This window comes from Colobus angolensis, unplaced genomic scaffold (genome assembly GCF_000951035.1).
Source record: "Colobus angolensis palliatus isolate OR3802 unplaced genomic scaffold, Cang.pa_1.0 Scaffold2, whole genome shotgun sequence".
Taxonomy (NCBI): domain Eukaryota; kingdom Metazoa; phylum Chordata; class Mammalia; order Primates; family Cercopithecidae; genus Colobus; species Colobus angolensis.
In genome coordinates, this window is record NW_012115154.1 from 12,299,627 (window position 1) to 12,312,134 (window position 12,508).

The following is a 12,508-nucleotide window of genomic DNA, read 5'->3' on the forward strand; positions in this document are numbered from 1 at the left end:
AAAAGAGCTGTGGCCCTTCGCGGATCCCAGACCTAGGAGCTCCCCAAGCCAGGGCTGTAACACCCTCTTTGGGGCTCCATGGTTCCTGGCGTCTCCCAGTTTCCAGGTGCCACCGTGTTGCTCAGTGCCAGCTGCGGAAGCTGCTTGCAGTACACCTGCTCCAGCTGCAGCCTGACAGAGAATTGGCACCAATGTCAGCATCTGGAGCTGCCCACCCTGCCATAACTGACATGCCTGGGTGTGCATAGAGGCCTGACCCAAGCTTGCTCGCTCACACACCCACTGCTCTATGCCTGGCTCACCCTTGGCAGGCATGGGATCCAGGCCGGTAGTGCAAGCTGAATTTAGCTTGCCAGTCTGAGCAGGTGGACCAAGACCAGCAAGCCTGAGCAAAACTTGGGCAAAGGTGCCACCGGCCACAGCTGGCAAAGTGACACCCCAAGGATCCTGTGACATTAATATCTTGGGATTTTTTCTCCTCATTATGTGTAGGCTTTCCTGTACCTACTTAAATGTGAAATTTATTTATAATGGATATTTTAATGTACTTGTCTTCTAATTATATCATCTGTTATTTCTCTATATGTTTTTATTGATTGATTTTTCTCTTTATTGTGGCTTGTTTTGGTTCCTTCTCCTTGTGTTGTGTCCCGGGAACTTTTTTTCTGCTACTTTGCATGCCTGGACTTTTAAAAATTGGATTGTAAGTATTGTGAGTTTCATGTTTTTTGGTGCCGAGTACTTTCGTTTTCCTTTAAATATTTTTCTCTTTTCTCTGGGAAGCACTTAAATGCTTGGAATTCGTTTACGTATCAAATCTTGCTTTTAAGGGGTGTTAGGTTGGGGCCAGCCAAGTGTTAAACGTAGGGTCAATTTGCACTGCTCCTGAGGCTATGCCTTTCTAGGGATTCTACTCAATGTCTTGTGTGTTTGAGGTCTTTCCATCCTCACTGGAGAGCACATGAACTATTCTGAGCCTTGTGTTAGCTTTAAAGATTAGTCTTTTTACTTCTGTCTGATGGTTATTTCCTTGGCCTAGGAAGGTTCTTCATATTTATGCAAAGATCAGTCCGGCAAAAGATTGAAGGATATCCGTCTTCAGATATTGAAAAATTTCCCTCATTTTAGCTCTCCTCTTTGTCACTCTTCTCCAAACTACAAATTTTGTCTTCTCAACTCAGGATGACCATGGGCTCCATTTGAGTTCCCTCTCTTTGTGCTGTGGCCTGGTAACTCTCTCCGGGAAATAAGCAAGGGTAGTTATGACTCACCTCATTTATTTTCCTTCTCTGGGATAGTACTGTTTTGCCCTGCCTTTTGTCCAATGTCTGAAAACCTTTGCTTCATATATTCTGGTCAGTTTTCTAGTTGTGTAGGTCAAATGAATACCATCCCAGCTCTTCTATCATGGCCAGAAGGTGAATTCACAATCGCTTCTGATATTGTTTTATTTAATGCAAAGATCGTGCTTAATTGTTTTAATAATTATAATAATTTATCTGTAGATTTTTTTAGGTTATTTATATAGAAAATTATATAATCTGAAAATAAAATAACAATATTGCTTTTTTCTCCCCAATCCTGATATTATTATATTATTTCCCTGTGTTCTTCTACTGGTTAGGACTAGCAGTATAATGTTAAAAAAGATGGGTTGATATAGGTTGGCTCTGTGTCTCCACCCAAATCTCATGTTAAATCATAATCACCAATGTTGTGGCAGGAATCTCGTGGGAGGTGACTGGATCATGGGGGCAAATTTTCTCCTTGCTGTTCTCATGATAGTGAGTGAGTTCTCATGAGATCTGACTGTCTAAAAGTATGTAGCACTTCCCCCTTCACTCTCTCTATCCTGCTACCATGGGAATGTGTGCTTGCTTGCCTTCATCCTTCCACCGTGATTGTAAGTTTCCTAAGGCCTCCCTAGCAATGCCTCTTGTACAGCCTGTGGAACCGTTAGCCAATTAAACCTCTTTTATTTATAAATTACCCAGTGTCAGATAGTTCTTTATAGCAGTGTGAGAACAAACTAATATATAGGGGTATGACATTTTTATTTTGTTTCTAAGCTTATCTACTGTATGTGCATTTCATCAGTAGTAAGGTCTATATTTTTTTAAATCATGAATATATATTAATTTTAAAATATCTTTCTGTGTCTATTAATATGATCATATGGCTTTTACTCTTTTACTAATAATGTGGCAAATAATCGAGTATTTTCTAATATTAAACTTTTTTGTCTTGAGTTAAACCAAGTTTGTATGATGCATTAAATACTTTTATATATGAATGTATGGGGGTTGCTATATATTTTTTAAAGTTTTCTATCCATTTTCCCCATTCAGACTGAATTTTTCTTCCTTTCATATTCCCTATCTAGTTTTGGGATCATAGTTATGATAATCTTACACAATTAGGTATGCCATAATCCCTCATGTTTTTCTTTTGAAAATCTTGTGCAAATTTGAAAGTATGTGTTCTTTTAATATTTGATAGAACTCCAAAATAGAACTGTGAAATACATTGCTACATTGTTGCAATCAAATCCTAGCACATGTATTTTTTTCTAGAAGTGGTTCTGATGTAATAGCCATGGATTTTTCAAGGTCCTAGCTATTTATCAACTTGTCCCACACTGGGCTAGAGAAGCTCAGAAGAGCTACATATTTTAAAAGTTCTCTCCATATATATTTGAAGATAATTTTAAAATGATGTTTGCTTTCTTTTATAGTATTAAGAATTTTCTTCTTAAAGGAGGAAATAATTGTCTTCTTTCTGTTACTTGCTAAATTAAATGGTGTTTTCCAAGGATGAGACTACCCCTTATTCGTATTTTTTTCCATATTTAATTGATAAATAAAAATTGTGTATATTCAAGAAGTATGACATGATTTGGTATATTTATACATTACATAATGATTACCACATCAAATTAATTAACACACCCATCACCACCATGCTGTACCTTAGATACCCAGAACTTGTTCATCTGATAACGGAAAGTTTTACCAGCATCTCCCTATTTCCCCATATCCTATCCCCTAGAAACTATGGTTCTATTCTCTACTTCTATGAGTTTAACTTTTTAAGATTCCACATATAAGTGAGATCTTACATTTTGCCTAGATTTTTGCACTTAGCATAATGTCCTCCAGGTTTATCTACATTGTAACAAATGACAGGATTTCCTTTTTTATGGCTGAATAATATTCCTATATATAATATATATTCCAATATATAATATCATCATCCAATATATACTGGAATGATATAACCATTTCACATTCACACAAATATACAAAGATTTCCTTTTCTCCATACCTTCACCAACACTTATTATCTGTTATCTTTTTAATAATAGTCATCCAAACAGGTGTAAGGTAATATCTTATTGTGTTTTTTGATTTGCATTTCTCTGATGATTGGTGTCACGGAACACCTTTTCATATATTTGTTTGTCATTTTTATGTCTTCTTTGGAAAAACAACTATTCAAGTTATTTGCCAGTTTTTGAATTGGTTTTTTTGTGGGGTTTTTTTTTTTGCTATTAAGTTGTCTACGGTTTTTATATGTTTTGGATACAAACTTCTTATCAGATATTTGGTTTGCAACTATTTTCTCCCATTCCATAGGTGGCTTTTTCATCCTGTTGATTGTTCCATCTGCTGTGTGAAAACATTTTAGTTTGAAGGAAATCCCACTTCCGTATGTTTCCTTTTGTTGCCTGTGTTTTGGTGTCATAATCTATTTGGATTATTTGTTGTCCTCCTTGCATCAAATGATTTTAAAATATTTTCTAGTGAAACTTATAATCTATTGCCCAGACTGATCAAAATAGAGGGGATGGAGAGAACTGGAAGAAAAAAACAATCTCAGCAAAAGAAAAAGACACATTATCACAGTTTCTATATAAATTAGAAAATATAAGAAAATATTAACAAATTTAGGCCCATAAATTTGAATGTTTGATGGGACAGAGAAATTCCCAAAAAAAAAACCTTACCAAACTGGACACATGAAGAAATCGTGTGTCTTGTATTTAAGAGATTTGAATCTGTGTTTAAGAATTTTCCTTCAAAGAATTATTTTAAATCAAGTGTTTCTTCAAGGAATTCTACCAAATATATAAGATAGAAATGACACTAGTCATCCACAAAAGCCATTTTATGTATTCAATATAGAAAGGCTAATTATATTTTCACGTAATTTAAAAAACACTGTTTAAAACAACATTTCAAAACTTCAAATCTGGAAACAAATCTAATGAGAGATCTACAACACGTATATACAGATTAAAAATACAGATACAAAATACATGGAAGAATATGACTTTTACGTGGATTGGAAGACACAATACCATAAAAATGTCACTTCCCCCCAAATGGATTTTCAGATTCAATGAAAATCAAATTAAAATCTTGGCAAGTTATTTTCCTGGAAATTTTTGAGAACATTTTAGAATCATATTAAAAATGTGTATGGCCTGAATAGTCAAGATGATTTAAAAATTTAGAATCTAGTTGGAGGATTTACACTATGATAAAACAAGATTTATTATAAAACTATGGTAATGAAGAAAATGTAGTATTGATAAATAAACAGACCAATGGGACAGAAAAAAAGAGCCTAGAGCCTAGAAACAAAAACCTACACAATAAACTGAAATTTGGTTTATGGCCATACAAGGGAGCAGCGAAGAAGCAACGATCTCTCAACCTGCTCAGTCAATTTGATATCCACATAGAAAAAAGTGAATCTGAGCTGTTATCTCACATCATGCACACAAATAAGTTCCAGATACATTGTTGGTCTAACTGTGAAAAGCAAAACATTAAAACTCCCAGAAGATAAAAATAAAGAATAATTTCATGAATTGTAGTAGACAAAGATTTCTCATTCAGGACACAGAACATTAGAACTATATGAAAAACAATTGATATATAAAACTACATTAAAATTAAGATAATCAATTCATCAGAAGCACAATGAAGAGAGTAAAAAAGGCGAGCCACACCGTGGAAGAAAACATTTTATGACAGATGACTTACATTCAAAATATATAAAGAGCCAAAATCAGTAAGAAAAAGAGAGATAACCCAGTAGAAAACTGGGCAAAACATTGCATATACATTTCACAAAATGGAATATCCAAATGGCCAATAAATATTTGAAAATACGTACAACGCTGTTAGTCATTAGGGAAATGTAAAATATAATCACAGTGAGATACTACTATGTACCTATGTGAATGGTTAACAATGAAAAAAACTGACAATAACAAGGGTAGATAAAAGATGGAGCAAAAAAAAAATCCTAGTATATAGTTGATGGAAATTTAATTTATACAACTGTTTTGGCAAACTTACAATGTTAGCTAATGTTGGGCGTGCATTTAACTTGTGATGTAGCAATTACACTACCAGGCAACTGAAATGGGTACATATGTGGGATGAAAGATGAGTGTGTTGTATGTGTCTATGAATGTTCATAGCAGTATCGTTTTTAATAGCTACGAACTAGAAACAACCCACATATCTAACACAATGGATATATAATTTGAGATGCTTAAAGTATGTAGTAAATTTCTGTGGTATTTGCAGAATATAAGAGTTAAACACTAGATACATAGTTAAATAATTTGACAGCTTGAAGTACTCTTTCAGTAGTCAGACAGAATGAGAAAGGTTTCGCAAAACAGTTGCATCAGTTGTGAAAAGATATTTGATCCCAAATAATGCATAACTTGTGTCATGTTAAAGAAGAAAATGTTCAAAGGTCATATAGATGATCCATGAATAACTAGACATTTGTGTCAAATATTCCAAATCATGAGTGCGTGGACAGAACATCATGGGCAAGTTACAGCTTCCTCAAAGTGAAACTTCAACAAAGGCTTAGAAGAATGTCCCCTGGGGACAGGGCGCGGTGGCTCAAGCCTGTAATCCCAGCACTTTGGGAGGCCGAGACGGGCGGATCACGAGGTCAGGAGATCGAGACCATCCTGGCTAACACGGTGAAACCCTGTCTCTACTAAAAATACAAAAAATTAGCCGGGCGAGGTGGCGGGCGCCTGTAGTCCCAGCCACTTGGGAGGCTGAGGCAGGAGAATGGCGGGAACCCGGGAGGCGGAGCTTGCAGTGAGCTGAGATCTGGCCACTGCACTCCAGCCTGGGTGACAGAGCGAGACTCCGTCTCAAAAAAAAAAAAAAAAAAAAAAAAAAAAAATGTCCCCTGGGGAACTGGGACTTTGAATTCTCTTCTCATGTTTTGGGGTCAGGAAACACTAAATTCTTATTTGTAAATTCTCTTAAGTGTATATGTAAGAGTTTAAGGTGAGGGAGTCACCATATTGAAATTCCTGAATGAAAGAAAAAGAAATGAAGGGGAAAAATGAAAGAAAAAAAGAAGAAGAAAAAGTAAGAGAAGCCTAATTAACACAGCATAATTGGCCTGCAGAGATTTTCTCTCTGAGGGGAAAGAAAATAACTTCTAAATCCTGCCTCTTGCCCAGCCCTCTCTTCCTGGGGTAGTGCTGACCTCTTGTCATCTCCAGTGCTGTATTAGAACCTTGAGCCATGAACCCAGGGTTTCCTCCTTAACACACACAGCTGCTTCCTAGACTTTTAAGCCTTATGTGACAATAGGAATGAATTTGGTTGGTGGAACGATAAAAGTCTCATTTTGGCAATTGGTTCCAAGAAACCATAGCTTGAATAGCCAAATTGAGGAGGAAGTTATTTTCAGATACCTCTGAGAAGAAAAGCACCCAGCATAAGGCTTTGACAGCTTTCACAGGAATCACCAAGCTTAGCTGGTCATGTTTCCTGCATCCCACCGCAGCACACAGCAGCACTAACTCCTGGAAATGTGGACTAGAGGACAGGTTTGTGCTGACTAGCTCATAAATGATGATGGTCATAAGGTAACTTCATCAGAATAACCAAAGCGTATGTTGCTGCCAGCACTGTGGCTATACCTAAGGAAGTTGGGATTGGGAGAGCAACTCAGCCAATCGACATTTTGGGAAAAACTCAAGTTTTCCATGTGGTTTTGTATTTTGAAAAGAACACTTGTAATTCATCACCATAGGAAGCCTGAATCATAAACTCAGGAAGAAAAGGTGATACAGGAATGCCGTTCGCCTTCACTATTATTGTCAATTATAACATTGCCACCTTACTTTAGAAAATCTGCTTAACTTTTATTTACATACCAAATTTTCAAAAATGTTTTAAGCTTTATTATTTTATTTTTTGCTTTTTTTCTTAAGAAACCATTATTTTTACCATTAGCATTATATTCTTATTTCATTAAGGATACATATATTGCCACCCTCCAATGAATTAGGAAAGATTTGAACCTATGCTCCCTTTAGACAAATCAAGAAAAGAGTTAATGAGAGATGAACTGGTAAATGCAAATTCATTGGCAAAGCAGTTCATTCACTCCCAGGAAGAGGCCGTTAAAAAAAAAATAACGAAGATGATACAGAAATATGACATGCTAACTACAGGTATTTTTATTTTATCTTTAATCAATACCTTCTTGGGCCTTTCTGGCCAAAAATCAGGGATTACTAAATTTTTTCGAACCTTTATTTTTATTTTTGTTAAGAAGTAAAAGGTTTAAAACTCCAAGAGATTAATGTCAGTTGGTTTTTTCAACCAGGTTTCCTTATTTGGTACCTGAGATCCATTAAGGCATCATCAAATATACCCTTCTCTGTTAGTTTCAACCCTTTGGTGACGAAATTCCTTTATATGAATTGTTTCATAGGTCATAGAAGAACTGACTACTACTCCATTGAATTTTCAGAACTAGTTTATAAAATATTGTCTGTTTATGGCCAAGTCACATTGACAGGTCCCAGGCATTGATTTTCCCCTTTGAGATGAGGCAGTACCTGCAGTACCTGTCAGTTATGCTTTTATAATTTGACTATTTTATTCATTAGGGATTAAAAAAGGGTAGGTTTTTTCTTTCTTTGATAGAAATATTATGAAGTGATTTATTAATCTTTTGAAGCTTTAGAGTAAATTTTAAAGAATTAAAAAACATTTAGTACTTTTATTGCCTCCTCTCATTGTGACTTACATAAATTATCTCTTGGGATAGGAATGGTTTATTAAGCTTAATTTATTCAAAGGTGAATAAAGGATTATCATATCCAAATGCCCATTGACTTTTTGTCTGTTAGCTTATCCAAGTGCTCTGGACACCCTATTTATCTGCAGTTAATGGCACTACCTGACCACAGATGGAAAGTAGGTAATATTTGGTTGGAATATCTGGGTCTAAGTTTCATTTCCTTTTGCCACAAGACAGAGTAATTAAAAAATAGAATATGTGGGAAATTTAGAGTAGGCTTTGGTAAGACCATAAAATGTTTCCAAATCATTTGTGATTTGAATAAGGTGCAAACACAGATTACTAAGAGTTTCAAAGAGCATTTTTGAATACTAGAGCCCTTGAACTTTCCAAAATACTGTTTATCATCAGTATTAGAAAGTTTGGAGATGGTATTGAGCAGGCTAGAGTGTTGCCTTTTGGTTCTGTGAGCCACAATAGAAGGAGAACAGTACAAAGATAAGAGAAGACAAAGTTTTCCAAGGGAGGGGAACAGCAAAGTATTTGAGATGAAAACAAGAATAAAGGGAATTGAGAGAAAGAGAGCGAGAGATAATCAATAGTCATTTCAATGAGTTAATTCCAGTTAATTATTTTCCATCACACTGTGGTCTCCAAACCATATCTGTCACTATTCAGGACATAATACAAATAGAACTGGTGGGAATATGCAACTAGATGACCATTATCTCTCAGTTAATAGGCTAATACTTCTAGCAAATATGTAAGTTCTTATCATTTATTAGGGAAGATAGTAGATGCATCACTGACATATAGTTTCTGGACAGTCATAGCCCTGCTGTTAACACATACTCTGCTACTTTTCTGCAGGAGGATGAAAATGACATTGGGCATTCTTTCCTCTTACCTTATCATCCAGATAAGAGACTTTTGACAGCTTTTAATCACTTAAAAATCTATTTTATGTCTGCTTTCTAAGATGAAGCCCCAAGTTTCTAATTATAAATGGATAAAAATGGGGCAACATAGTTTTGTAGTCAGAGAATTCAGAGATCAAAAAATTTAGGCCGGGCGCGGTGGCTCAAGCCTGTAATCCCAGCACTTTGGGAGGCCGAGAGGGGTGGATCACGAGGTCAGGAGATCGAGACCATACTGGCTAACACAGTGAAACCCCGTCTCTACTAAAAAAAAAAAAACACAAAAAACTAGCCGGGCGAGGTGGCGGGCGCCTGTAGTCCCAGCTACTGGGGAGGCTGAGGCAGGAGAATGGCTAAACCCGGGAGGCGGAGCTTGCAGTGAGCTGAGATCCGGCCACTGCACTCCAGCCTGGGCGACAGAGCAAGACTCCGTCTCAAAAAAAAAAAAATTAAAAATGTGTTTGTAACTGTTAGGTTACTTTACTATGGATTCCGAGACAGTAAGGAGGGAAAAACAGGTATCCAACAAAGAAGTAAGCAAACTTTACAATTAGAAATTGGATGTAAAAGAAGAGATTCCAGTTCCACAGTTGATTTGTTTAAGTCAAGCATCCACTCATTTTAATAAAATCTTCCCCACTTAAGGAAGAAGAGGTTTTTTTCCTCAATGAATGCGAACATCTACAGGTTCTATTGTGGCCAGAACCTTCAAGGAGATGTATATAATCTGGAAAACCACAACACTTAATATTAGATGGGCTACCTGGTGTAAATGACCTCATAAAACCTCTGCCACCCTGAAGTTCTGGGACTTACTGATTTATGACTTGGGTTTGGTCCTCAGAGGCTCCTGGGTAGAGAAAACCAGACGTGGATGTGTGATTTCATTCTGCTTGGATTGTCCAGTGCCTGGGAGACTCAGGTCTTCCTCTTTGTCCTGTTCCTGGCCATGTATCTGGTGACTGTGCTGGGAAACTTCCTCATCCTCCTCCTTATCAGGCTGGACAGCAGGCTCAATACACCCATGTACTTCTTCCTTGGTGTCCTGTCATTTGTGGACATCTGTTATACCAATAGCACTGTCCCACAGATGCTTGTTCACTTTCTTTCAGCCCGAAAGTCCATACCATTCCACAGCTGTGTGCTCCAGCTGTGTGTCTCCTCGGCAATGGGCAGCATGGAGTTCTTCCTGCTGGGGGCCATGGCCTATGACCGCTATGTGGCCGTGTGCCACCCACTGCACTACACACTCATCATGCATGGAGGGCTGTGCCTGGGGCTGGCGGCCGGCTGCCTGGTGGCTGGCTTCTCAAATTCACTGATGGAAACAATTATCACCTTCCAGCTTCCCCTGTGTCACAATGTTATTAATCACTTTGCCTGTGAGACCTTAGCAGTGCTACGGCTAGCCTGCATGGACGTCTCCTTCAACAAGGCCATGGTGGCCATCTCAGGGTTTCTGGTGATCCTGCTTCCCTGTTCACTGGTCCTATTCTCCTATGCTCGCATAGTTGCTACTATTCTTCGTATTCCTTCTGCCCAGGGACGCCGCAAAGCCTCTGGGACCTGCGCCTCTCACCTCACTGTGGTTTGCACGTGCTTTGGGGCTACAATGTTCACCTACATGAGACCTGTGGGTGGCTCCTCCGTGGAACAGGAGAAGATGGTTGCCCTCTTTTATGCCGTCGTGACTCCAATGCTTAATCCCTTAATCTACAGCCTGAGGAACAACGACGTGCGGAGTGTCTTACAAAGAGTGTTGGAAAAATTTAGTGAAAAAGGATGAAGATTCAATGAATTTCTCCTCCCTTCCAACAGTCCAAAGAAAGACATTACAAAGAAGAAATGATTGCTATGCCCTTTCTCCTAAGATTTTCTGACAAGGTAGACCAAAGGGAGCATGTTTTTGTACACTTGCTCTGGCACTATACCTCTAAGAATCACAGCCCTGTTAATATGTGGCAAGAAAACAAAAACGAAAGATTCCAATTGTTAAACTGGGGTCCACTTGGGAATCTAGCCTCTTAGACTTCACACGCTTCCTTTATTTCAGGAAATATAATGTGGACAGGGTGAAGAGCTCCTGAGTGAGACCAGCCACACTTTGTGTCTTGACCCTATCTCTCACCAACAATGTGGCTTTCAATAATCTCTGACCTCCAGTTCCCTCAGCTATTAAAACAAGCCATAATACCTAACGTGTGATGATTTTGAAGATTATAGATAATCTTTTTAAAATACCTGGCAGAGTGGCTGGCACAGAGTCGATATTCAACTACTTAAAAAAGATTCTTAGGGTAAATTATAGGCCTAAGTGTTATTCAATCCTCTCTCTCCCATATAGTTATTCAAAATGGGCTTTATAAACTTACTGTGGATATAGTGGCTTGCTGTTCTCTGTCTGCTCCAAGTGATCTTACCCAGACTCGTGGCATCTATCACCTATCTATCCACACATCTATAATTAAGTTCTTAATTTTCTTAGTTCCAGAATAGACAAGATCTTTCTCATGGGCTCCAAACACATGTGTCCAATTGCTTGTTTAATAACAGTTATGAAAAATGAATCACATTCTTAACATGGCTAAACTGGTACTATTGTGCTTGCTTCCTCTACGGCAAACTGCTCGTCTCTTGACCCAGTATACCGTCACTATATCAGTAAAAGGAACACACTCAGAATAATTCTGGATTCCTTCCCTTTATATCTAATAGTCAATGAATTCTGTTAGCTTTATCAACAATTATATACGATTGATTGCTTTCTCTGTTTCCATCTTTACTTTCTACATTTTATTCTTTACACAATAGCTTAAGTTTTAAAATTTCTGTTTGTTTTTATGTAAAATAAAACACAGAAGCAGAAAACCACACTAAATACTTGTGTGACTTAGTGAATTACTATTAGCCAACCTGCTTGTCAGGACTGTTCAGATCAAAAATAGAACTACCAGCTACTGCAGAAGCCCCTCCATGTGCCCCATCCTAATCACCCAACCCCTTTTCCCAATAGTAACTACTATCCTGATCTTTGTACTAACCACTTTCTTGCACATCTTTATGGCTTTAGTGCCCAAACAAACATCGCTAGTCCATCTAGTTTAGTTCTGCACATTTCTACTTCGTGTATCTTCAAAGTCTCTTCAACCTGTAGGTCCCCTCCAACTCTTTCTTTGTCCTGCAATTTATTTGTTGGGTAACCTGGGCCCTTTGACCTGGTGAGGACACCTTTATCTGAGAAAATAAATTAGGCTACATCTCCTGCTTAGAACAAAATGCAAACTCTTCCTGTGCAGGGTCTGTTATGGTCCAGCTGCGGTTCCCTCCCCATCTGCACCTGCATCCTGTCTTCCCTCTTTCACTGCATGTGTTCATCCATCAAGGGTTGGAAGAAAACAGGTAAATCTCTATAAAAAGAAAATATGTTTTTCTACAAGTCATAGGTATTGATGGAGAAAATGATTCTAGACCTACAAGATATTGGTGTGTGAAATCTTAGA

General features: G+C 37.7%; 1 protein-coding gene across 1 annotated transcript; it reads left to right on the forward strand.

Annotated features, from left to right (window-relative positions):
- The first annotated feature begins 9,882 nt into the window (after nt 1–9,882).
- LOC105511446 (olfactory receptor-like protein OLF3) lies at nt 9,883–10,794 on the forward strand. Its single transcript, XM_011941577.1, has one exon. It carries the CDS (start codon nt 9,883–9,885, stop codon nt 10,792–10,794), a length of 912 nt encoding a protein of 303 aa, XP_011796967.1.
- The last annotated feature ends 1,714 nt before the right edge of the window (nt 10,795–12,508 follow it).